At 41.9% G+C, this 22,985-nt stretch overlaps 2 protein-coding genes across 2 annotated transcripts in view; both read right to left on the bottom strand.

The window, feature by feature from the left end:
- The window catches only part of LRRC45 (leucine rich repeat containing 45), a 12,383-nt gene extending 11,917 nt beyond the window's left edge, over nucleotides 1–466 (bottom strand). Inside the window, exon 1 of the mRNA XM_019472127.1 lies at nucleotides 219–466. Coding sequence (XP_019327672.1) covers nucleotides 219–336 — 118 coding nt within the window. The 5' untranslated portion in view covers nucleotides 337–466. The remainder of the gene's footprint in view (nucleotides 1–218) is intronic.
- Nucleotides 467–3,313: 2,847 nt separating this feature from the next.
- Nucleotides 3,314–22,985, bottom strand: part of ASPSCR1 (ASPSCR1, UBX domain containing tether for SLC2A4) — a 49,304-nt gene continuing 29,632 nt past the window's right edge. Inside the window, exons 11-14 of the mRNA XM_009279393.2 lie at nucleotides 7,103–7,154; nucleotides 6,319–6,388; nucleotides 5,797–5,984; nucleotides 3,314–4,449 (exon numbers count right to left, since the gene is read on the bottom strand). Of these exons, the coding sequence (XP_009277668.1) occupies nucleotides 4,436–4,449; nucleotides 5,797–5,984; nucleotides 6,319–6,388; nucleotides 7,103–7,154 (324 nt within the window). The 3' untranslated portion in view covers nucleotides 3,314–4,435. The remainder of the gene's footprint in view (nucleotides 4,450–5,796; nucleotides 5,985–6,318; nucleotides 6,389–7,102; nucleotides 7,155–22,985) is intronic.

The raw sequence follows: 22,985 nt of genomic DNA, 5'->3' as shown, positions 1-22,985 counted from the left end.
GCTCCCGGTGCCAGGCCCCGGGTCAGCCTGAACCCTGACCGAGGGGACCCCCCCACCCCGGCCTCACCGCGGAAGGGCACCCCCGTCTCCTCCCCGAGCACCCAGCCAGCCTTCTGCTCGTCCCGTCGTGCCCCAGCTCTGCTCTGCCGCTGCACCTCACCGCGGAGCGAGGAGCTGCGCCTCCGCCACAGCCACAGCCGTGCCCCCGCTCCCTGCACCCTCGCCAGGCTGGTGAACAGCCTCCTCCAGGGAGCTGGGCCACCTTGTTCCCTGGGACTGCGTCCTCCTCCCAGAAAACCAGCCCCCGACACCTCGTTGGGACCACACACCTAACATCTCTAAGACCCCTCTAACAACTCTTTCCTTACGCTTGTACTGCAGAAGCAGCGGCACGAGCAGCACGGCAGGCTCAGGCGGAGGACCTGGAGAAAGTGGATATTGAACATGTGGAGAAAGTGCTGCCACAGCTGGTATGTAACTACAGAAGCTGTAGAAGCTGAACTGCGCTTGAACAGGATAAGGATGTGGGCTGAAGCAGCTTAATCCTCTTCCTTCTGGGAGATATTCAGGGACCCCGCAGATGCGCTGACTGGCTTGCTGCTCTCTCCTTACAGCTTCTAGATTTCTAGAGGCCTCATGAAGCACACGTGGCCTGCCAGCAGAAGATCCTGACAGTGAACATCTGGCTCATCCTCAGAGTCTAGCTCTAGGAAGAACAGTCTCAACTTCTTCTTTCTCTGCCATTTTGCTTCTGTTTCCCCTCTCCTTTACCGAGCGTGACAAAGCCCTAGGCAACTATGCTGTCAGTGCTATTTTTGAAAAGAGGCTGCCACACGCTTGTTTTGGTCAGCTAAGTGTGTAACTCGTTTCTATCGTGCTGCCTTACTCCTTTCACAGTAGCCCGTACTTCACAGCACGGCAAGATGCTGTTGCTTTCTCAGCTAATGTGAGAAACAGGTGCTGCTTCACAGAGATGCATGGAAAGACTTAATGGCTGGAAATGTCGTCCAAACATCAGGCTCTCATCGCCTCAGCAGGCAGCTGTGGCAGAATCTTTAGGTCCAGCTCCAAGCCTGCCTAATGAATAGGTTGTTAACAGGAGCTCAGTCACAGGCTCTTGCCAAAAGCAGGTAACTGATCTTTATTTTATAAATAAACAGTGTCTGTCCCTCACTACCTTCCAGTATTTCTCCAGGGCTGTGACATCAAAGAATGCTTGGAACCTTTTAACCATTTGATATTCTCCTCAGAAGCTGCTTCCCCTCTGCTATAAATTTGTTCTCACAAAGAAACATCAATAAATTAAAACCGAGTCACCCTCCCTTGTGTAGGCTCTTTGCTGCAATTAATCATCGAAAGTCAAGTTGCTTCAAAGACTTGCAAAGTTTCCCCCTCACCCACCCTCTTCTCTAAATCTTTGTAGGACGAAAGGAAAAAGGACAGAATAACAAACAGCATGTGTGAGAATCCCACATCATGGGACAGCCTGGCCCCTCAGCCAGCAGGGGGGCCGGGGGGGAAGCTGTGAAATAAGAAACCTTACACATGTAGGCAGGACCCACACAACTGAACTGGCTTTGTTGGGAAATACATAGCCGGCTGCACGAAAAGCAGCTGACACCAGCGTGTCTTAAGGATTGCACACTCTCTGTTGTTGGCTAGCTGTAGTCTTTATGATTAGTAATAGCGAGCAATTTTTTTCCCATTGACAGCTGTAGCAGGCGAAGGCTCAGTAGCTCACTGTACTCTCTCGGCCAAGAGCTATCAAGGTCATCACGCAGGACACCAGCCACTTGGAAACTTCAACTAAAACCACAATTTAATACACATTCTTTCTGATGACAGTACCAGCTTAAGCAGCGCCCCATCCCTCTGCACTGCAGCCTCTTTGCCAAGACAACTGTTTGTGCAGCTGTACAACGAAACCAATGAAGGAACTGACCTAGTTCAGCCTTCAGCCCCACAACCGTATGGTAAAAAAAAGGCAATAGCAGAAAAATGCAATACTACCTTTGAATGCCCCAAAACCCCAGGGGTGAGTTCAGCTACTGTAGCAGAAGTGATACTGAAACAAATCCAGCTCATCAGGTATCTGCATGTATTGTTCTGTGGCAGGGTAGGAATCCTTGCAGCAACTACCTTAGCGAAGAGGCTGCAGTTTTAAATATCGGGGCATCTTGTCCCTCTTAAAGAATGGACAAGCATGAGCAGAACTGGCTGAGGTAATGCACATCGTTAGCAATATGAAGTCTCCTAATCCTCACCCCCGTACTTAACCCATGAAACTGCCCCAGTAATGATGATATTGCTGCTTGCGTCCCTAGACTTTTCCTTCTGTTTTCCCGTATCAGGTACTTGCAGGTGATAGTTACGGTGCTAGCTCTTTGTCAAAACTGGTGGAATCAAAATAGCTAAGCAAATCAGTAGTAGTTGATGTTGCCCGTGCTCTTCAAAAAACAAGACTAGCACATCTGAAAGCACACTACAACTTGCTACCGACCAGACTGCCTCTGTTTATTCTAACCCTGTGAATCAAAAACACCAGCACAAGTATATCATCACCTGTCATTAGCTGTGGCTGTTAGATGGCCCCTGATACATCCTACACAAATTCAGCAAAGCAGCTCTAGCTACAGTCTACCTCTGACTTCTGTGAAATGAATAAGCCTGACATAGCACCTGAATCAAGATACAGATAGTCCTATGGAGTGTAGGCTCAGCCCACACTTAATACACTAAAGTAATAAACTTTAAGCATTAGTTTAATATTTTTTGTTTTGCTATAGTACGCCTTTTACAGCCTGGCAAGTGCAAGAAGGGCTCGCTTTCCACAGTAAGGATTTAAAGCAGCAGCTGTACATAGTGCTCTTGCATTCCCCACTGCCAGCGGCCACACACATTCCCTGTTTATGTTTGGGTGTCATATAAGAAATCAATCAACATTTTTGCTAAAGCATTCTGCTCCCTCTACTTTGAGTCTCGTTTTTCCTCTTCCACCTTTCTTTCATGCCTCCCCCTCCCTCTGAGTTTCTTCAAAGCATTTGGGAGCATTTGGAAGTAATTAGACCTGAAGGGAAATGTTGGCCAGGCTGGGAGACAATGACAAGTGCCAGGAACCCTGGGTGCCCTTTCTAGCCACTTTGAAGTTCATTCAGATGGTACAAAGCTCTGTTTTGCTTTGTTGAAAAAAAATGGGAGGAAGGGAATGAGGCATGACAGGCCCATTGAAAAGGGAGCAGGTTCCTGTGAACTGACAGAGAAACGGAGCACTGGGGGAAGAAACATATTATCAAAGAGACCGACAAAAAGGCCTCCTATGGCCACTCTGCTTTATTACATCTACAAATTGTGCAGATGCACACGTAGTTCAGGGAACAATTGTCTATACAGGGAAAATGGAAAACATGTTATTACCGTAACACGGAACCCCAGCTGTCCAATATGAATCACCGATCCATGGAGAAGACTTCAAATAAAATACAGCGCCACGGCTACTGTGGCACTATAGAGTTCATCTCCAGTATGAGCACAATTCTAGCCAACAATATTCATCCCAGTACAACATCTGCAGGAGGCAAAGATCTGGACTAGTGCTTCCCTCTGTACGCTAACTGCACTGCAGAGAACAGCTACTCCGCTGTGGAAACATTCGGACCATAGAAGTCCGTAGATCGAAGGTCATGGGATAAGACCCTTTTACTGGATGTTTTTTTCCTCCACTGTAACTGTAATTACTGATGTTAATTATATGTAGTGAAAATAAAACACAAAGCTTGGGGCAGAAACAAACTCCACATGCATTCCATTAACAGATACCTGTGTTCTTTGTTAACAAGTTTCTGGCAACTGAAAACAAGACAAGTGCAGCAGACCAAGAGGTTCACAGGAAACGCCTATTTGAACTCTTTTAAGTGACCTAAGTGGTTCCTCTTCACCCACTTTCCAGCCATCTATGCCCAGAATTATCAGCAGCACTAACCCCGGCCAGCAAGAAGCAGAGAGAAGTCTTGTTCTAGGCAGCACTTAACTATAGGTAAAACTGAATCGGATTGTATCTTGCTGCTAGAATTCAGGCAGCTAGACTCAAGTTATCTCTGAAGGTAGAACTGGGAAGATTCGAATTTAAAAATATGGATAGAAACAAAGTCCTTCATAGGAATTATTTCCCCCTTAATTCTCTATTCATGTTATTTGCATGCAAGAAACCTTAAATTTAACCTCTAACCTTGCTTCTGTAGTCGCGAAGACCACAAACAGGCCTTCCACTCCTCCAAAAGGTGAAACTGGCATCTGAAATAGCAATTTTCTATTTATAACTAATGTTCATACAGATTAGATCTCTCCAGGGCCACCAACAACTTCTTACACATTCTGAATAAGTTCATCAGGAAAGAGGCACAGCTGACTGCTCACTGAGCCAGCAGCCCAGAATGTTTCATCTCTTCCCACCTACAAAATAAACATAAGAGCATTAAAATACTTAACCACGTAATTTGCACTGTATCGTTTCTCAATAACATGATCTGCTTGCTGAGGGTTCTATACCCTGCTGTGCTCAGGCAACAGTTGGGTAGCATGTAGGAGCACGTCTTAGGGAGATGGAATGGTGAATACATCATAACTTTTCGGAGCAGGAAACTTCATCCTACATATTATTGACATGCATGTTAGAGCACGTTATTAACCTTTCATACCAGCTGTTAATGGGTAACCTGCACAGGTAGGTGAGATGTTATTTCGCACTTTATCCAGATAATCTTTACTTGGGAGAGAAAGTTCTACTCTTAAGTGGAATCCTTCAAGCATATGGGAAACAGGAAACAGTAAAGATACTGTTCCCCACATGATCTGCATCAGTATCCCAGTACCAGTCTAAAATAGGCCAGCCACAGCAGGGAAACACACCAACCCACTGTTTGCAGCCTTCCAGCAATCATTTCACACCTTATGCTATGCTTGCTGGAGCTGATGGCCTCACAGTACCTTCCAGAATCAAATACTAAAATTCTCATTCAGGAAGTTAACATTTGGCATTATTAGCCAGGAAATTCCATATAATTCTTCCTAGTTTTATTGCCATTAAGGGGGTTGATTGAATGTCTTCTCTCCCCCCCCCCCTCTCTTTGCCACTGCATCAAAAAATGAACATTGCCAATTATTTAATTCAGGAATCCTTCTAGTTACTTCATATTTTGTATAAATTCTCATATAAAACCACACATAAGCTATTGGTTCTGAGACTAAAAACAAGGTTGCAGTTTTCTGATCAGGATAAACCAAGAAAAAATTCATAATGGAAACTTGGTTGCAATCTTAACTATGGAAAATCACTACTGTTTTGCCGTGAAGATTAAAAACAGAAAGACCAACTCAAAAAAATGAAGAGAAAGGAAAGTACTAAAACAGACTGTACCAGCAAAGGAAAAACAACAGAGGTTTAACAGATGACATGGGCCCTTGGTATGTAGAGTATCATGCCTATTAGTATTTGAACTACACTAGCACAGTTAAGAACTCAACACATTAAGCCCAGAACATAGTTAAGAGTGCTGCAAGCATATGGATTAGACATCAGACTCAACACTGCCCAGAGCCCGCATTCAGATACGTCTCCAGTGAAGGCTGAGGTTTAAGTCACAAACTGATTTGTGATTGACAAGCATTGAACCAAATGTCCTGCAAGCCTTATGTTGACATCTTGAAGAATATTGTCAACATCCAACACGTTTGGCAAGGAGGAGCCTGCTTTTCTGGGGAGTTCAGAATGAGAAGAGCTCTCCTCCGATTTCATGATACCTGGCAGCTTCAGCCATTTGGGTATTTTCCCAGGGGCCCTTCTCAACACCTGTGGAGCTTCATGCATGCTTGCTGGTTCTGGCTGCTCATTGGTCTTTTTGTCACTTCGCACTTCTGGTTCAGACAGGGATGGAACTGTTGATTCTAAAGATGACGAAGCAGAAGGAACTAATGATTTGGACAAACATCTGAGGAAGAAAATAAGCAAGTAGAATTAAGCTTCATTTTTTCATAATAGCCCCTTGTACCACCACCACCTTTAAACTTTTGAAGTCAGATTGAAAAGGCTCTTCTTTTTCATGATAAAAGCCCTAGGATTTACTTGATTTAGTCACTGAAATCCTACTTTGCAAAAAAGGACTCACAAAGCTATGAAGTCAAGTATGACAGTATGACTGTTTCAGGAGAAAATGAAGTCCTTGTTTCTTCAGAGCACATTTCTTTGTAGTAAGATGGGCTTGTTTCATGCTTCCCATCCCTGAAATACTCACCCATTTGCAACTCTATTCAGTCCCAACGTACCTGGCTACTAATAAATCAGCTGCAGAAGGGGAAACTGCGGAGCTCAGCAGGTCCGATTTCAGGTAAGAATCTGTTTAAAAATGAAACCCAAACACTTGTTTGGTAACATAGGGACATTAATCACCACAGACTCACGTAGCTCTCGGCTCAGCAAGTACCTGCTGTATACTATAGTAAATCTCCATCACCTTGCCCCAACTGACACAGGACACTTTTAAACTATGACAGTTTCTTTCACAACTCAAGGTGCCCCATTTCATCATTCAAACCTCAAGATCTTGACATTTTCTTTCAGTGCTCACTGTATCTCAGAAACTTTTCTGTGAAGCCAGAGCATGCTGTAATCTCTGGGAGAAACAGAGATTCTAAGCATAAACCAGAAGTGTCAAAGAATCAAAGATTCAGATCTGTTCTCCCATCTCCAGCCAGTCCACTACAATAGGTCTGTAAAAGTGTTTCAGTCATTTGTCTAGTTAACATTTTGAACAATGGAATTTCCTTTTACAGCGTCGTTCTTCCGTCATTCTTGTCCCCATAGTAAACAATACCTACTCCAGAGCCTAACAAATCTCATAAGAAAGGTACTATTGTTTACACTTGTGCTCAAGCTAACTGACCAAGCTAGCTCTGAAGAGCTGCAGCCATTTGGAATGGGAACATTTACCAGCATTCTTGAGGACTACATTATCTTTTGTCGGAAGAACTCTGAACGTAAGGATGTAATTCTTCTGGGTTTACTACAGGAGCTACACAGTCAGCTGAAGAAGAGAGGAAATTCACTCACCCCTGCACTCCTCAGATCCAAAATGAATGACAGCAGTTGGAAAGAGTTTAGCCTGCAGCAAAAAGGGGAAAAGAAGAGATCACTGATTGTAGATGCTTTCACAGTTCACTGTGAACATTAGAGACAGGTTAGACAGCTACGGACAAATTCACAGAGTTTAAGCTGAGGTCACTGAACCATCTATAATTCAGAAAAGGCTAAACTTGTGTAGAGCACAGGGCACTCAGAGTAGGACATGAAGCAAAATTCTATGATCTATTCTGCTACACACAGCTGACGAGACCTGTACAGCGAGTGCTCATTGCGCTGATGACCTGCCATTTGTTCTCCTCTGTCCCCATATCTCAGGCCATTATATTTCACCCACATTCTCCACTGTTGGGCAGGTAACGCGAGTATGATTAAGAATCTTCCGAGACCTGAGTGGCCAATAGTAAGAGAAGGAAAATCCAGCTATGCCCTCAGAAATCTATTCTAGGTTATCCTATTACATTTATACCCTGTCTCTAGTTGGAATTTGTCTAGTTTCAACAGCTTTCCAGGGTGTAGTCTATCCTTTATAAATCCAGCCTAAATTCCTAGTTCCTACTTGTCAGAATAATTGCCATATTCAAACATTTTTTTCATCCATTTAGCTCATTATGTGACCTAGATAACTGTAGGACTGCCTTTTTCATGTCTGCATTTATCAGTCTGATGATCTTTATTTCATGTTACTAATGATTATTTTTTATTTATATATCTACCTCCAAACCAGATAAAAATAATGAACAGAGCGTGGCCAGAACTAATTCCAACAAAACACCAGCATAAGCGATCTATGTTTTTACAACAATTCCTCTCTGACTATTATTTGAGACGTCAGTCAGCAAATCATAATTCATTTAGTGTGTGTTTTAATTACACTGTATGGCACACCTTAAAAAAAAACCCACATATAGGTCATGAAGCACTGAATCAAGTGAAAGTAAGTTAAAGTATGTAAATTTATTGAGTCTGTGATCTCGTAAGTAGTGTCTCCATATAGAAAGACCTATGATAAAAGGGCAGTGCCACAGTGCCCTGGCTGACCACATCAGTGGAAAGCAGGGAGACGCTGCCTGTCCCACTGGGAATGGCCCCAGAAAGGTATGCACCACATTGAATTTTATCTTTTCGCCTACCTCTTCAGCGCTCCACAACAACAAGCAATTTCTGGTCAAACGCATACATAAAACACACATTAAACAGAGTTCCCATTAGCTCATAATCTAAGAGAACAAACTCTTCCTTCTACAACCTAGAAGTGCAATGAAGCCAGAGTCAGCTTTTGCCACTCTACCATTAACTATCACTACACAGAGAAGAGACACTTCTGCAGGCAAAAAAAAAAGGGGGGGGGGGAAGAAAAGTGGAAATGTCTAAAATTCTAGTCAGCAGGCCTGGTTCCTAATTTAACCTGTTTGTAAATTTACCACACTGCTTTATACATCGCTTTCCCCCATTTTAAGGTGTATACCCATCACACAGGAAGAATGAGATGGCAACTGATGTCTCTCAAGTCACTCAAATGTAATGCACCAGATAGTATCCAGCTTGCTGCAGTTCACTTGTTTTTCTCTAATTTTAAATAGCAACAAATCAAAATGATGAAGCTTCTGACAACTTATGTTGACAATGGCCATTCTCACCATCTTCTCCTTTCATTGCTTTACACTCAGTCTCTTATGTCATGGCTAAATAGCTTTATTCAGCTACCTCTGCAAAAATAAATACTGAATAAAATTCAATACAAAATATGAATTATGTTCAACATACTAACACATTAAATGACATTATACTGTTGAGAAGTAATTTGTCAGTAGCTCAAATGATGACCTACCAAACAAATAATTGTAAACATAAAAGAAATTGTTTTCAACTAGCCCTAAGTAATATATAGGATCAGATTCAAGCCAGTAAGAAACAGTGATTACAATGTAAAAAAATTCAACACCGTAAGAAATGAAAACATATGAAAAATTAACACAAACACTGTATTTTACAAAGAGAGAGTTAACAAAATTAAGCATGCTGATTAAAGACCTGGAAGTCAGAGGAAATGGAAGTAAAATCCTTAGCTATTGAATCCCCAGCTATTGAGTAAACATTACTTGGAAAAAATGGAGTCTTAGAAATGCTGTGCAGCCCTAACTAAAAAAAAGCAAGTAGGGAAGCAAGCATTAAAGCAAACTAGCAAATGTTGTCATTTACCCATAATTAAAAAATGACAAAGATATTTCAACTTTGGTAGCTAATACTTCTGAGGTGAATAATAAGGAATGAAGCAGTAGAATGGGTCTAGAGAAGGAAATTCGGAGAGCTAAAATACAATTCAAGGATTAAAACAACAAAAAGTTACAATAAGAAGTTCAGAAAAAGGAAGTCCCTAAAATAATTGGTTGGGCCACCAATTATTAAGATTAAGGAATCCAATTAAAGAAGAGAATTTCAATGACTTCTTTGGATCAGTTTCATTATCAGAGAGACTTGGAGGAGAGTAACTTCATTCTCGATCTGTAACAAACTACAACATGGGTAAGACTGAGCAGCTACAGGGGCAGAAATATCCTGCAACGTCACTGCCACCACAGAATCACTGAACGGTTGAGGTTGGAAAGAGCATCTGAAGATTGTCTAGTCCAAATCCCCCTGCTCTGAGCAGGGTCAGCTACAGCAGGTTTCTCAGGACCATGATATGCCCAGCTGGGTTCTGAATATAAACAAGGATGGAGACTCCACAACCTGCTCAGGCAACCTGTTCCAGTGTTAGACCACCTTTCAGTGGGTTTGTTGGTTTTGGGTTGTTTTTTTTCCCCCCTCCTATTTCATTGAAGTTCCTGTAATTTGTGTCCATTTCCTCTTGTCCTTTTATTGGGCACCGCTGAGAAAAGTCTGGCCCATCTTCCTTGCTGTTTCCCATCACGTTTATTATACACATTGACAAGACCCCCCCCAGAGCTTTCTCTTTTCCAGGCTTAACAACCCCAACTCTCTCTGCCTCTCCCCACGTGTCAGATGCATCAGTCCCTGAATTATCTTTTGGTCCTTCACTGGGCACCAGAGAAAGTGTAAAACTGGACTCACAGTCCCACTGGTTCAACCGAGGAACCACAAAAGCAACTGCAGGTAAGTGAGGAGGGTACCTACCTATGAAGCTTGCTCTGCCACTTATAGTGATTACAGTATGACACCACACCCTCAAAGAAACTAAAGCAGTAGAAAAACTGGTGCTGGAACTGATACATTAAAAAGCATTACATCACCATGTCCAGATGGTACATCCAAACGTTCTCAAGGGACTGCAGAGTAAGAGGTTTAAAATTATTAAGCTTTGTGCTAAAACCAGACACTGCTGCAAGCACAGGCTTGTATTTTTAAAAGGGTTTGAAGGTGATATGCAGAAGATTAATACGATATGGTGTAACCAGCTGTACCAGTAAGGATTCTGAAAGAAAAATATCATACTTTTTACCAGAAATAGCACATCAGTATAATACTACATAAAGAAAAACTAGCTGAAACAATTATTTTAAGCTTTCAGAAGGCCTTATAATAAGAGACAGGTAAAGAAACCAAATCATCATAGTGTAAAAGACGTAAGTACTGTCATAGCCAGAAACTGTACAGAAAGTGTTGATTAATGGTCTACATTTACCCTGGCAAAAGAGTAACACTGAATTTCTCACCTTTACCCAATAAATAAATAGATAAAAGCAACTGCCCCTGTTCGTATCATTAATGCATACTTAGGAATTGTGCAGGGCAGGCTGCCTGCTCTTCAGTTTTCTTGAACCTCTGTTGCCACCACCAGCACAGTCAGGATACTGGAATGACGGTCCTTGGACCTGATCCAGCACAGCAACTACCAGAACTCAAAGGAACCCTGATCTTCACGGGGCAGTCTGTGGATTGCTACCTAATACAGAGACTAATAAAACTGTATTAACTGGAGGCAAAATGAAACAGCTTCACCTGTCTTCCTGACTACAAACTTCAAATGAGTACGTGGTATTACAGATTTTTTTTTACATTAATCCAAAGGCTGTACAAGACTTTGACATACAGTATGGCCTACATCATGTTAGACTGAAGCAGGAGACATTCATCAGTCTACTCCAAGTCTCAGCTCCTGCTAAAGTGGCCAGGCATCTTCACATCCTTGAACTGACATTTTAGCAGAAATCATTATTTATTAGGTCTTTTAACATTTCATTCCTCAATCAACAGGGCCTAAAGGTTGCCTGCTCCAGTCACAAAGACGGCTCTCCATAAACTTTTTTAATTAAAAAGTACCAGACACGGTTTAGAAACCCCAGAGAAAACTCTTGCGAGAGCTTTGATGTTTCCGCTGCATTCGTCTGAAGGGATCCCTCTATTTAGGAAATGGGTGCCTTAAAAAGGCCCCCCCCAACACACATACACTCAAGCCCTTTTACACACAACATCCTTTTCATGCCAGCTGCAAGTTGGAAAATGAGGTTTTTGTAGCGTGTTAGTGTTGGAATTTTTTAATAACCTCCCCTCTCTTTTTTTCCCCTCCCGACCAATTATCTTGGTAAATAATTAACATTCTGAAGGAGATAAGTAAGCACAGCATCTCGGAGCTCAAAGCCCTTTAGTTCAAAGCCCTGCCCTTTTCTCTTCGTTTCCCTGCTGCCGCCACCGAAACTTCCTTGTCAATCAAGCTCTGGGCACACACATCAAAGCTTCATGTGGGAATGGCCCCAAGGGGTCAGAGAAAATTCATGGCAGGGCCTGCATGAGGCACAAAGAGAAAAAGAGAGAGAGAAACACAGACCAAGAGCTAGACAGGCACACTCAACCACACAAACAGACAGACAGAATGTGCCCCAATAGAAACCTCTACCCTATTTACTCACAGGTTGACAAATAACCATAGTTCTAAGTCTCAGGATCCACCTCCACAACCATTTCCCACTGCTGGCAAAACATCAGTCCAAATGTTTCAGTTCAAAATCTTTTAATTGAAGAAACTTAAAGGAACTAGACAGCAGCTCACAAGTATACAGAATGCAACCTCCTTCCCATGGCTCATTTCCCTGCATCCCTATCCCTTCCTAGGGGTCAGCCAACACAGAGCCCCCTCTTGCCAAATTTACATCCAATAAGTTCTTTTTCTTCAATTCAGATAGACTGTTGGCTCATTCATACAACCCTTTGCCTAGCTTCCTTTGTGCAGAATTCTCAGGTACCATCCCAATTTCAGCATTTGCTGATGGTTCAGTACGGAAGGCAGCTAGCTACATCTCACTGATCACCCCAGGAATTCTCCAGCCAGTCACTGGCAGGACATAATGCTGTCTGAGATTTTTTTGTAACACAAAATTATTTAAATCAGCACCAATTTCACAGGAAAAAAAAAAAGCAGCCAGTGGAATGATCCCACTGGCCAAGGAATGTCTTGGCATAAAGATGAGAAGGCTTTAGTAGCTGCAGTCCAGGAAAACAGTCAAACTCAAAGATGGAGCCTTTAGTATTCTCTTAACACTGCTGAGAACGCAAGGATCAAATACTGAGCAGACCATTACCTGAAAACTATATTCTCAAGTCAGCTGGTATTTCCTCATTTGCAGTTGTTCTAAGGCATATATCAATGTCTCTAGAACAACAACTCTGCAGTTCTTAACCTCACTGCGTAGGATTCTTATAAGAATATCTGTGAAACAAAACAGATTTAGAAATCTCTCAGAGTCACACTGAGCCTGTCAGATTGACCAAAAGAATCACAGGCTGCTTGAAACAAATATTAAAAAAACCCCATTCAGTTATACGCAAAGAATTACTACCATATGAATGAGTCAAAAGCTAGTTACTATACTCAGATATCCAGCATTTCTCTTCCTTGCTGCTTTGATTTCCAGCCAAAGATACAATGCCATTCTGACTGGGAAAATAGATGCTGTTAATCTATCGAATTATAATGTTCAAATCACACTGTGCAAGGCATATTTACAAGATACAGTTAGATTCTTATTTTTATTGCAACAGCACCTAGAAATCCAATTGAAAACAGTGTCCCATTGTGCAATTACATATATGTAACGAGCAGCAACATGCAATATAAATAAAAATGTAAGAAAGTATGATGTTTTGGGGTTTTTGGTTTGTTGGCCTTTTTTTTGGTACAGATGAAAAACTGAGACCTAAAGAGATTAAATAACTTATTCAAGGTCACAGAGGATGGCAGTAGCAGAAATGAGAACTAAGTATGTAAGTCTCCAGAGTCCCATCCAAGGCCTTAATCACAGGACAGCTTTCTTCTGAAAGGATCAGAAAGTCACTGATGAGGCAAGAAGTGGAGGAAGCCAGTGTCCTGCTTACTGTCCTCCCCATTTAAGGAGCATCATTCCAAACTCCTCAGATTTTAAAAAGATCTAAATAACACAGCTTCATCAATTTACCTAGTTACAGTTGCAGAAGTTTAAATGAACGCTTTCCATTTCTGAGATCTGAAGACCAGCCTGTTACTCATAAAGCCACATTTAGTCTGAAACTGTGTAGCTAAGTAACTCAAAGTTTTATTTCAGACACGCAGTTACTCAGACACCATAGTGGTGAGCGTGGTTTATGACAGCAGGGCATCCTGGCTGTAGAGTGGTATACTGGGGCTACTGCATCTTGCATTCCATGATAAAAATATCTAGAACAACATTCCCCTGTGAATCCAGCTGTGATACACAAGAAAAACATTTCTGCTTTGTTTTACTGCATGTTTTAGTAACTTGTTCTCTAGAGCACAGAAAAGATTTCAGGCAGAACCCTCTCCAAATAACGTCTCAATACTTCCTCCTTCACTAAGTATCTCCAGACATACACATTCAAAAAATCCTACAACAGAGTATTGCAAAATACGTACATTATTACCATGCAGTTATTCTGTTCACTGACAAGAGTGATGCTTTCAGACCAGGCAGAGAGTGCTGTCTAAGGGGAACTTGCAGCTGCCAGAATGAGAAGCATTCTTTCCGTTACATGATCTGAAAAGATTAGAGTGCCACAGGTCTGCTGTTAGTTTGATGTTAAAAGATGAATAAGAAAATAAGCACTTCAAAGGAACACGCGCATGGAAGGAGAAACCCAAGCTACCAACATGAAATACTGCATAGTACACACACCCCAAACACATAAACTAGCTCTTGGAAAATTCAACCGGAAAGCCGGTGGATCAAAAGCTTCTCCAGCAAGACTGCAAAGCATCGCTGAAACAGAAATAAACACTACAGTCATGGTGAAAGGGGCAAACTGACTAAGTGGTTCGTGTTTATAACCTGAGAACAAAGCTGCTCAATGTGGACTGCAACTGCCAAAGAAGATGGATATTCTGCAGCCAATGCGGAGGAGGTCTGATCCAGCTAGAGCAGGGGACCTTTAAAATTCATAAGGCAAAGATAAGATTTGAAAGCACTATTTTGAGAAGGCTACTTAAGAAGGAATCCAGGTATAAAGAGCATTCATTGAGCCCTTGAGCCGAGATCAGAAAGATCTGGCCTCCGAAACTGACAGTAGAAGAGAGAACATTTTTGGCAGAATTTCCACTCTAAACTCAGTCATACAAGGCAGGCCCTCAGCCGGACTGAAGTGCCTAACCTCACTCGAAGTCAGCATAGGCAGCAAGCATGGACAGCCTTTGCAAGCACAGTTAACAGACCTCGCAAAACAAACAGGAGGTAAGATTGCTACCAAAATCTAGTCAGATGAGAAAATCCCAAACGGGTAAGTAAAGGGCTAAGACTTCATACAGGAACACGAATGCCATCTTCTGGGCTGGATGAATTTCATTATTAATTGCCATTTTCTTTGCTAATGAGTGGAATAACTGCAAGGGCTGCCACTGGAAATACCTCCAACGGACTGACTCTGATGAAGTTTTTTTTTTCTGAAATTGCATTCAGACTCTTGTCAAAAGCAGAGAAGGCTTCACACTGCTCAATTTGTAGTCGGCTTCACTGAACAAGCGTGCCAGATGTATTGCCCAAACTGGCATTAACAAATAGGATATGGAAACAGAACCAAAGGCAAAGAAAGGAACAAACAGCTCCTCTGGATTTCTGCCCCACGGTACATGCCAGAGGAAACACTCGGTGCACTCTAAGATCTGATTAGACGATCTAAATATTTATGTGGAAGCCTGTGGACTCCTTTAGCTCCTCCGAAGACAGACGATGGCCTTCTGCCCTCTTTGCTGCCTTGACTTTTCCCGTGCCTGGTATTCTTAGCTTCTGCTAACTCTTTCCTAGTATTAACTCAGCAATCAATGATTTTTTCCACTAATGCACCCCAGATAGGCACTACACAAGTGCCTGTTTCTGGGAGGAGAAAAGAAGGGAAGAAGCAACTCTGAAAAGCTCAGCTAGCCTAGAAAAACACAAACAAGCAACTAGAGCTATAAGGAACCCAAAGCCAAGTGCTACAAAAGGGAAGCCTGCAGTTGATCAGTTCTGGAGAGCAGAACATTATAAAACACTTCAAGGGACATGAGGATAAGGCAGCCAGCAAAAACAGCAATAACAAAAAATCAAAGCAATGCCTTGAAGTCTTTATGGGTTCCAAAAACTCCACGTTGCTGCCAATCTGTGTGCTCACTATACTGTAAATACACACATATTTTTGGAGAATTCACTTCAGACAGTTCTTTCAGCCCAAGTATCTTGGCAAACAAGTTGACAATATTTGTCTTTTTTCCCAGTTTTGCTTGCAGCCTAAAGGTTCTCCCTTCATTGTAAGCAATCAGATTTAATGAATGTGATTCCAATCTTATCAGCTTGAACGGAGTGAGAGGGTGGAGAGAGAGCAGAAGTGTTGATAATATGGTACTCCACCATCTGCAGTGACTCCTGTTATTGGCTTCAGCACAAATTTCAGTCATTTATAAATATTTGAATGCTCAAATGTGCTCACATTACTGCCTCAGACACCATCCGCTACTTCTTACAGACAGCACCAAGGCAGTCTATAGAGTGGAGGATAACCTACTGCTAACTTAAGACCTGGGAAAGCTAGGTGCAACTCCGTGATTCATGTCTGACATTGGACAAGCAACCCCAAACAACCAACTCCCAGTCACATCACAGAAGCAGCAACTCTACCCTAGCGGAGGGCGGGGTTGCGATACCATCAGAAATCATGCAGTCTCCATGACAATAAGTTCCTAAAACATCCAGGCTGGCAGCGGTCAACATCCAGAACACTCTGCTTGGGCTCAAGCAGGCTCTGCCTCTGACAGTCTCAGCAAAGACTGTAAGTTTCTAGAAAATCCTTTTGAAGTTCATCAAGAGAATTCCCATACCCTTGGAGGATGCTGCTAGAATTCGCTATGTACCAAGGCATTTCTCAAAGAAAAGAAAACAGAAGGCAATTAAGTAGCCTATGACTAAACTGAAGAGAATAAGTAATTGGATGCTTTTTTTTTGCCACAGTCCTACTTAAAAGTAATAATAACAGCCCACTTATGTTTAGACATAACAGCATCATGTATTTTGAAAATATTTTGAGACATGAGGCAACCTAGAAAACCAAGAATGGACTGTGCAGAAGCCATAAGCCAAACTCTACTCCTTTACTCTTTGGTTTTCTTAACTATTTCTCATTTTCTGTTTCTCAAGAGTTTAAGGATCATATTTGGGGAACAAGAATCTAAGAAGTCCCTGAGAGCAAAAGGAGAATAAACTATGTTAAAAAAAAATGGAAAACCATTTATGGAACAGGGTAATTAGACAAAATCTCATGTTTGAAAGTCAGGAATTCTAAGGCTCATACAATTTCAATTATAGCTCACAGTTATAACTAACATAATTAGATTTCAGTGCAATCTTCCTTATGATTGCCTTTGCTTCCTCTGAAAGTCACTTCATTCCTGAAATGAATATACACTCCAGAGGTGTTCTACGAAGCTCCTACAGTCTACCTCTATTTTGGTATGTTATCTTCTGCTTAGGTAAGATGTGTACAAAAGAGCGAACAGCCTGATAATATGAAAGTTAGATGTTGAAAAAATCCAGAATGGCTAGATACAACATGGTAGTACCTGCTTTGGAAGACCTGTTTTGAAGAGAAACGTAGGTTTCTAGTCATCTAAGAAATATCCCATTAAAATCAAATATCAGGTTATGTGCAGGCATCTTTGCAAGGGAACCACATCAGGTGCAAAGCATTCCAGCAGGCTATTGCTAGCACTACTGACATAGAGCACCCGAAGCGAAAGCTGTGAATTTTAGCGGTTACATGATAGAACCTGACAACCTTAAAAAGCTGTACTACTGATAAAGACATCCTCCCTCCCCAACCTTTCACACATCTTCCAAAAAAAAGATACCACAGAAAAGCTTGAGAAATTAGGTGTTCAGTTACTTTACCCGTGCTCCCTTTTCCCTACAACGTCCAGAAGAACCGCACGCTCCACAGCACTTCATTCACGTTTGCATCCTATGTACCAAAACACAGCATTATTCCAGAACGAGCTCTCACACTACGGAGATGCTGAGTACTGCAAGGTCACCTTAACATAAAAGCTCCTCTTCCCCCAGCCCAAAAGCCACACATTTTACGAAATACCTTAACCACATGCCTTCTATCTTTACAGAGCAGCTCTGTCTTTTCATCTCTTTCCTTCCAGATAATGGGAACGGAACGGGAGCTCTGACTAAAGTACAAAAGGTTTCCCTTCCACAGACCACACGATGCCTGAAAGGGGCAAAGTCTTCACCTAACCCACCCATACAGAGCCTAACCCCACCCAGTGCAGGACCAGGCGCCACAGCCTGCTCTGCAGCCCTCAGCCCTGCAGCGAGTGTGGATACTGACCCGCACAAACTTCTTCCCAGAATGAAGATTTCATAGTTTGGAAGGCAATACTAGAGAGCAAGTGAGCAGTGAGCAAGTCCTGTCCCCAGCGCTGCCCCACCTGGCCCAACACCAGAAATACCACCTCTCTCGCTCCTGGTCTGGGCCAGTGTCATTTTTACTGAGAGCACTGAGGCTCAGGCAAAGCAGCCCGATTAGTAACAGCCGCCTATAAAAAGGGCATCCAACAATAACACAGTTGCCAGGGACACGAAAGCCAGAGCAACTTCCGCACCCATTTCTTTCCAGAGAAGAAAGCCCCCTTCAGCCCCTGCCAAGCACTCAGATCTGCAGCAGCAGAAGGGAGAGCCTATCCAAGCAGAAGACATTACGGCGTGGGGCCTTCACTGACTCAAGGCGAAAGTTAAAGATGAAAAAGGATTTACACTGGTAACGGGGAGCAAAGCTTCATCCAGAATCAGCCGACCTAAACTGGGATAAGGCACCATCCTAGTAAGTTAGAGCACTGTGGTCTCTGACAAGCAGTACGGGTAACCAGAATGGTATGACAAGTTCTCAGCAGGAATTGTTTCTTCCTGTTTGATGCTTCATCCAAATAAAATGTTTATAAACACACGGAATCATTCCTGCCATAACAGACCATGACCTGAAAGGGCTGAAGGGCCCCAGGCAAGGGACACAGGCTACAGGGCCACTGGCATTAAACACAGCTCTTCCAGTCTGCAAATCCATTTTACAAAATGGCCATTTTATACCCAGCTGCATCAAACAACTTCAAGGCTTTAACGCACATGCTTGTGTGCCCTTCCCCCAGCACACATTCCTGGCAGCGCAGAACCCATTGCTCCAAAATCTAAAACTCTAAATAGACAGTGGAAACCAACCCTGTCCAGGCACACATTTCTTTCTGCTCCCTCTCTTCATCCCGTTTTATTCTTCCAAGTCGCCTCAGCCTTCTCCCTTCTCACACCTCACCCTGAACATACATTAATTTCTTTGCTCCTCAAACAAATCGATTCCTCTGCTGTTTCTTGCCTATCCAGTGACACGTCTTCCCTTATTGCTAAATCTCTACTCTGCTCACCTCATTAGAGCAGTGTTGCTAGCCTCAAGCATTTGGGTCAAATCATGCACTCATTTCCAATGCCCTAAGGCCCTGTAGTCAAGGCTAAAGCCTCCCTGAATATAATTTGATTAACACACATTTTTATTTTTTTTTTTTTAAGAAAAAAAACTCGATTACAAAATGCTCTGGCCTGCTCCTTTCACCATTAACTCATTTTTGCAAGTCAGCTGTGATGAACTGGATGGGCTTTCCTAATTCCAGGGATAAACTTTTGAAAACAATAGCATTTTGAAATGTCACACTGAATGTGCATGGTGAAAAAAATAGAAAGTTAAATACCTATAGCTGCATACACATTTCCAACCATCTGAGGTTTCTGCACCAGGTGGGCTACGGGTACAGGCTTCACTACAAGTATAAAGTTTGCAAAGTTTATATACTCAACTGCAGAAGGAGAAAAAATACAAAACTCAAAAGTGAGTTCTTTAAACTCACCATGAACTTTAGCAAGGTCTCCTGCAGAAAAAGTTTGCTTGGGTCCATTGTCATAACTGCATCAGCAAACTCTTGTAGAGTGTGAGCGACGTGAGCAAAACCTTTACTTTCACAATGTTGCAGGCACGCATCCCCTTCCAGCTAAAACCATACCCCTGAAAAGGTTACTTTCTTCAGCCCATCACTACCACCCATTGCAAGATATTAACAACCACTTGGATTTGCATGTTATGAGACTCTAATCCACTTCAGCCAAGAGACCTGAGCCTGCAAATGTCCGTTATTTAAACTGTTTATATTTATCCAACTCATGTAGAATGAAATAAATAGCAGCCCAGGTGACAGATGTGAGAATAACTGGGGCAGCAGTCTTCAGCTGACCCAGCTGTAACCAGCAGCTATGCATCCACTGTCTAAATTACTCAGATAAAGTTCCTTTAAAATGAAAAAACATCCACCTTAGGGTTTTCAGCAGAAATGTCTCGAGAAATAATAAAAATTAGTATGCAGAAAAGAAAAGCTTCTACAGGACACCTGGTTAGAAGGAGTTTGCAATGCCCTTATTGTTTCACATACTCATTTTTCATTACCTGTATGTGTCACATCATCACTTGCACTGTATAGAAGAACACACCATCTCATGAACAAGTTGCTCATACTTCGCGTCTTTTTTTCAGACATGAAATGCTACACAGGATGTCACATAGTAAAGGAAAATCTAACAAATTCCACCGATATTATCAGCTGTTTTCTCCAGAACTCCAAGGCTCACACAGTCTGTATCTTTTTTTCCCTTAAAATTGGGAGAATTATATACAAAATAGTTCTATTAATGAAATCATAAAGCTGAAAAAAAAAAACCTTAAACACCTAACAGGCAGTAAAGCTACAAAGGCTTAATTATTCCAGGATATTCAAAGAAACAAGTCACATATACCAGTTTAAATCCTCTGCTATACATGAAATTTTGTGTACTGTTTCATGCGTATCAGTCCATTATTATTCAATCTACAGGGTTAGCTGAGTCAATATAGGAATTGCTGTTGGGTCAGGTTGCCAAGGTAGCCTGGTCAGTCCACCTCCAGCAATACACAAGGACATAAGAACAACTGTATGCAGGTCCATTCAGTCCAGCCAGTATCCCGTCTCTAACAGTGAACAAAAAAACAGATGCACAGAAAAAGAGTATCCTTGCTCTTTGCTTATACGTGATACTTTCCCCTAATACTATTAGCTAGCAATGATTTTCAGTTCAGAAGCTTCCTGAGATGGTTTCTATGTATTGAGAGACTCTTAGTGGGTATCTTCCTTGAACTTGTCCAAATTTCTCTTGAACCAGTATATACTTTTAGTATATAGCACCCTGTGACAAGGAATGCCACACTTCAGTTTTCTGTTGCGTGAACAACTACCTTCTTCCGTCTATTCCAGCTCCTGCTCGCCTCACTTGATGCCACTCACTCTTGCGCTGGAGAGAGTAAGAAATCAACCCCTTCCAGCTTCTCCTTGATATGTTATTTCTTTCCCAGTCACGTCTTTTGCAGACTGACAAGTCCTAGCCTACTTAGTCTTTCTTTATGCAGGAGCCATTCCAGACCTCTGATGATCCTCATTCCCCTTCTCTGCACCTTTACCAGTTCCTTTTTAAGGTGAGAGACCAGATCTGCACACATTATCCAAGATGCGAGCAAACCCTGGTTTCATACAATGACACAGTGATGTTCTTTATTCTGTTATCTATTTTGTTCTGAATACTTTGGATTTTGGGATGGAGGCTGTTTTGGTTTTGACTACTATTCAGTAATGAGCTGATGAATTCATCACCGTAAGTCTTTGTTCCAGAGCAGTAACAATCAACCCAAGAGCTCACTGAGATGCATATGAAGTTCAAATTATTTTTCCCTGCACATGCATCACTACATTTACCTACACTGAGCCAGCTGGTTAAGAAGAAAATGCCAAGTCACGCAACTGTTAAGTAATGTGATGATAATCTCTTCGTAATGTCACGTTACAATCCCTAAAAAGATTTTAAGCATGAGATTTTCACTTGCTTTCCACATTTTGCAAATTGTAATGATTCTGTATACTTAGATTATGCTTAAAAATCCATTTTTCTTTAATTATACCCAAATTCTCAACACAACCACTTCCTAATTACAGTTTAATTAGACTACACTGTGATTACATGTTGCATGCCGTAATGTCACGTTACAATCCCTAAAAAGATTTTAAGCATGAGATTTTCACTTGCTTTCCACATTTTGCAAATTGTAATGATTCTGTATACTTAGATTATGCTTAAAAATCCATTTTTCTTTAATTATACCCAAATTCTCAACACAACCACTTCCTAATTACAGTTTAATTAGACTACACTGTGATTACATGTTGCATGCAAAAAAAAAATCTTAAATGAACTTTGGATTTGCCACCCTTTATCTTAATTAGATGTTATTCTTTTATGTTGACACAGAGGAAGTGAGAAATGAGAAAAATCATTCCTTAAAACAGTCAATTTGCAGGAGAATTTTCAGCTTTTGAGCACCGTATCTTGAACAGTCACAGTTTTGTACTAACACCAAGGCTTTGCACCTTTGCCATGTGACAGAGAAAGCACTTCAATCTCAGGAAAGCCACTACAAACTGAAGATGCTTGACACTAAAATTGACCAGGTTCTTCATCAAGTTGTGATTTCTAAGGGATTCTAAAAGACCGTGCTGTAAGGCACCGCTAAGTCTTTACAGAGCACTAATTTAACACATTTTTATATGTTTCAGGGAGCTGCCGCGAGGAATGAATTCCACAGTAAATGTCACAACTAGGAAGCTGGGAAATTGCCACACATGTAACAAGCACAAGTAATGGTGCCAGGTACGGAACAAAGGCTTTAACACAGCAAATTAAACAAAATTCCTGCCATAAGTTTCTGATTCAAAGACAGAGAGATGTAATTATTTCTGTGGTGTTTCACTGAACAAGTTATGTTTCAGAAGACATCCAGAGAAACATTAGATGTATGCTGAAAAAGAGAAAACAAAAGAACAGTGCTGCGGGGGGGAGAGGCGGGCAGGGGATAAACATAGGTAAGCAGAGGATTTTGAACTTTATTTAAAAGATAGACCAAAGCTAACAACAGAGACCGGAGACAACATCAGCGGCTGGATGAATAGGAGGCAGATATAGGCCAGCAAAGAGGATGCTGCATTCAAGTTTACTGAAAAGCCAGAGAAACCTCATTTTCTTTGTGGAATGAGTATGGAATGCAAAGGATTTAGAAGCTAACTAGAAAAGAGGAAGAGAATGGTCACAGGAGACTTCAAGATGGTAAAGTGCTGTGGTTTAACCCCAGCCGGCAACTAAGCCACACAGCCGCGCTCGCTCACTCCCCCCGAGGGAAGGGAGAGAGAATCGGAAGGATAAAAGTGAGAAAACCCGTGGGCTGAGATAAAGACAGTTTAATAGGTAAAGCAAAAGCC

This window comes from Aptenodytes forsteri, unplaced genomic scaffold (genome assembly GCF_000699145.1).
Source record: "Aptenodytes forsteri isolate BGI_AS27 unplaced genomic scaffold, ASM69914v1 Scaffold243, whole genome shotgun sequence".
Classification (NCBI taxonomy): domain Eukaryota; kingdom Metazoa; phylum Chordata; class Aves; order Sphenisciformes; family Spheniscidae; genus Aptenodytes; species Aptenodytes forsteri.
The sequence above is the reverse complement of the archived record's forward strand: the minus strand, read 5'-3'. Positions and strand labels throughout refer to the sequence as shown.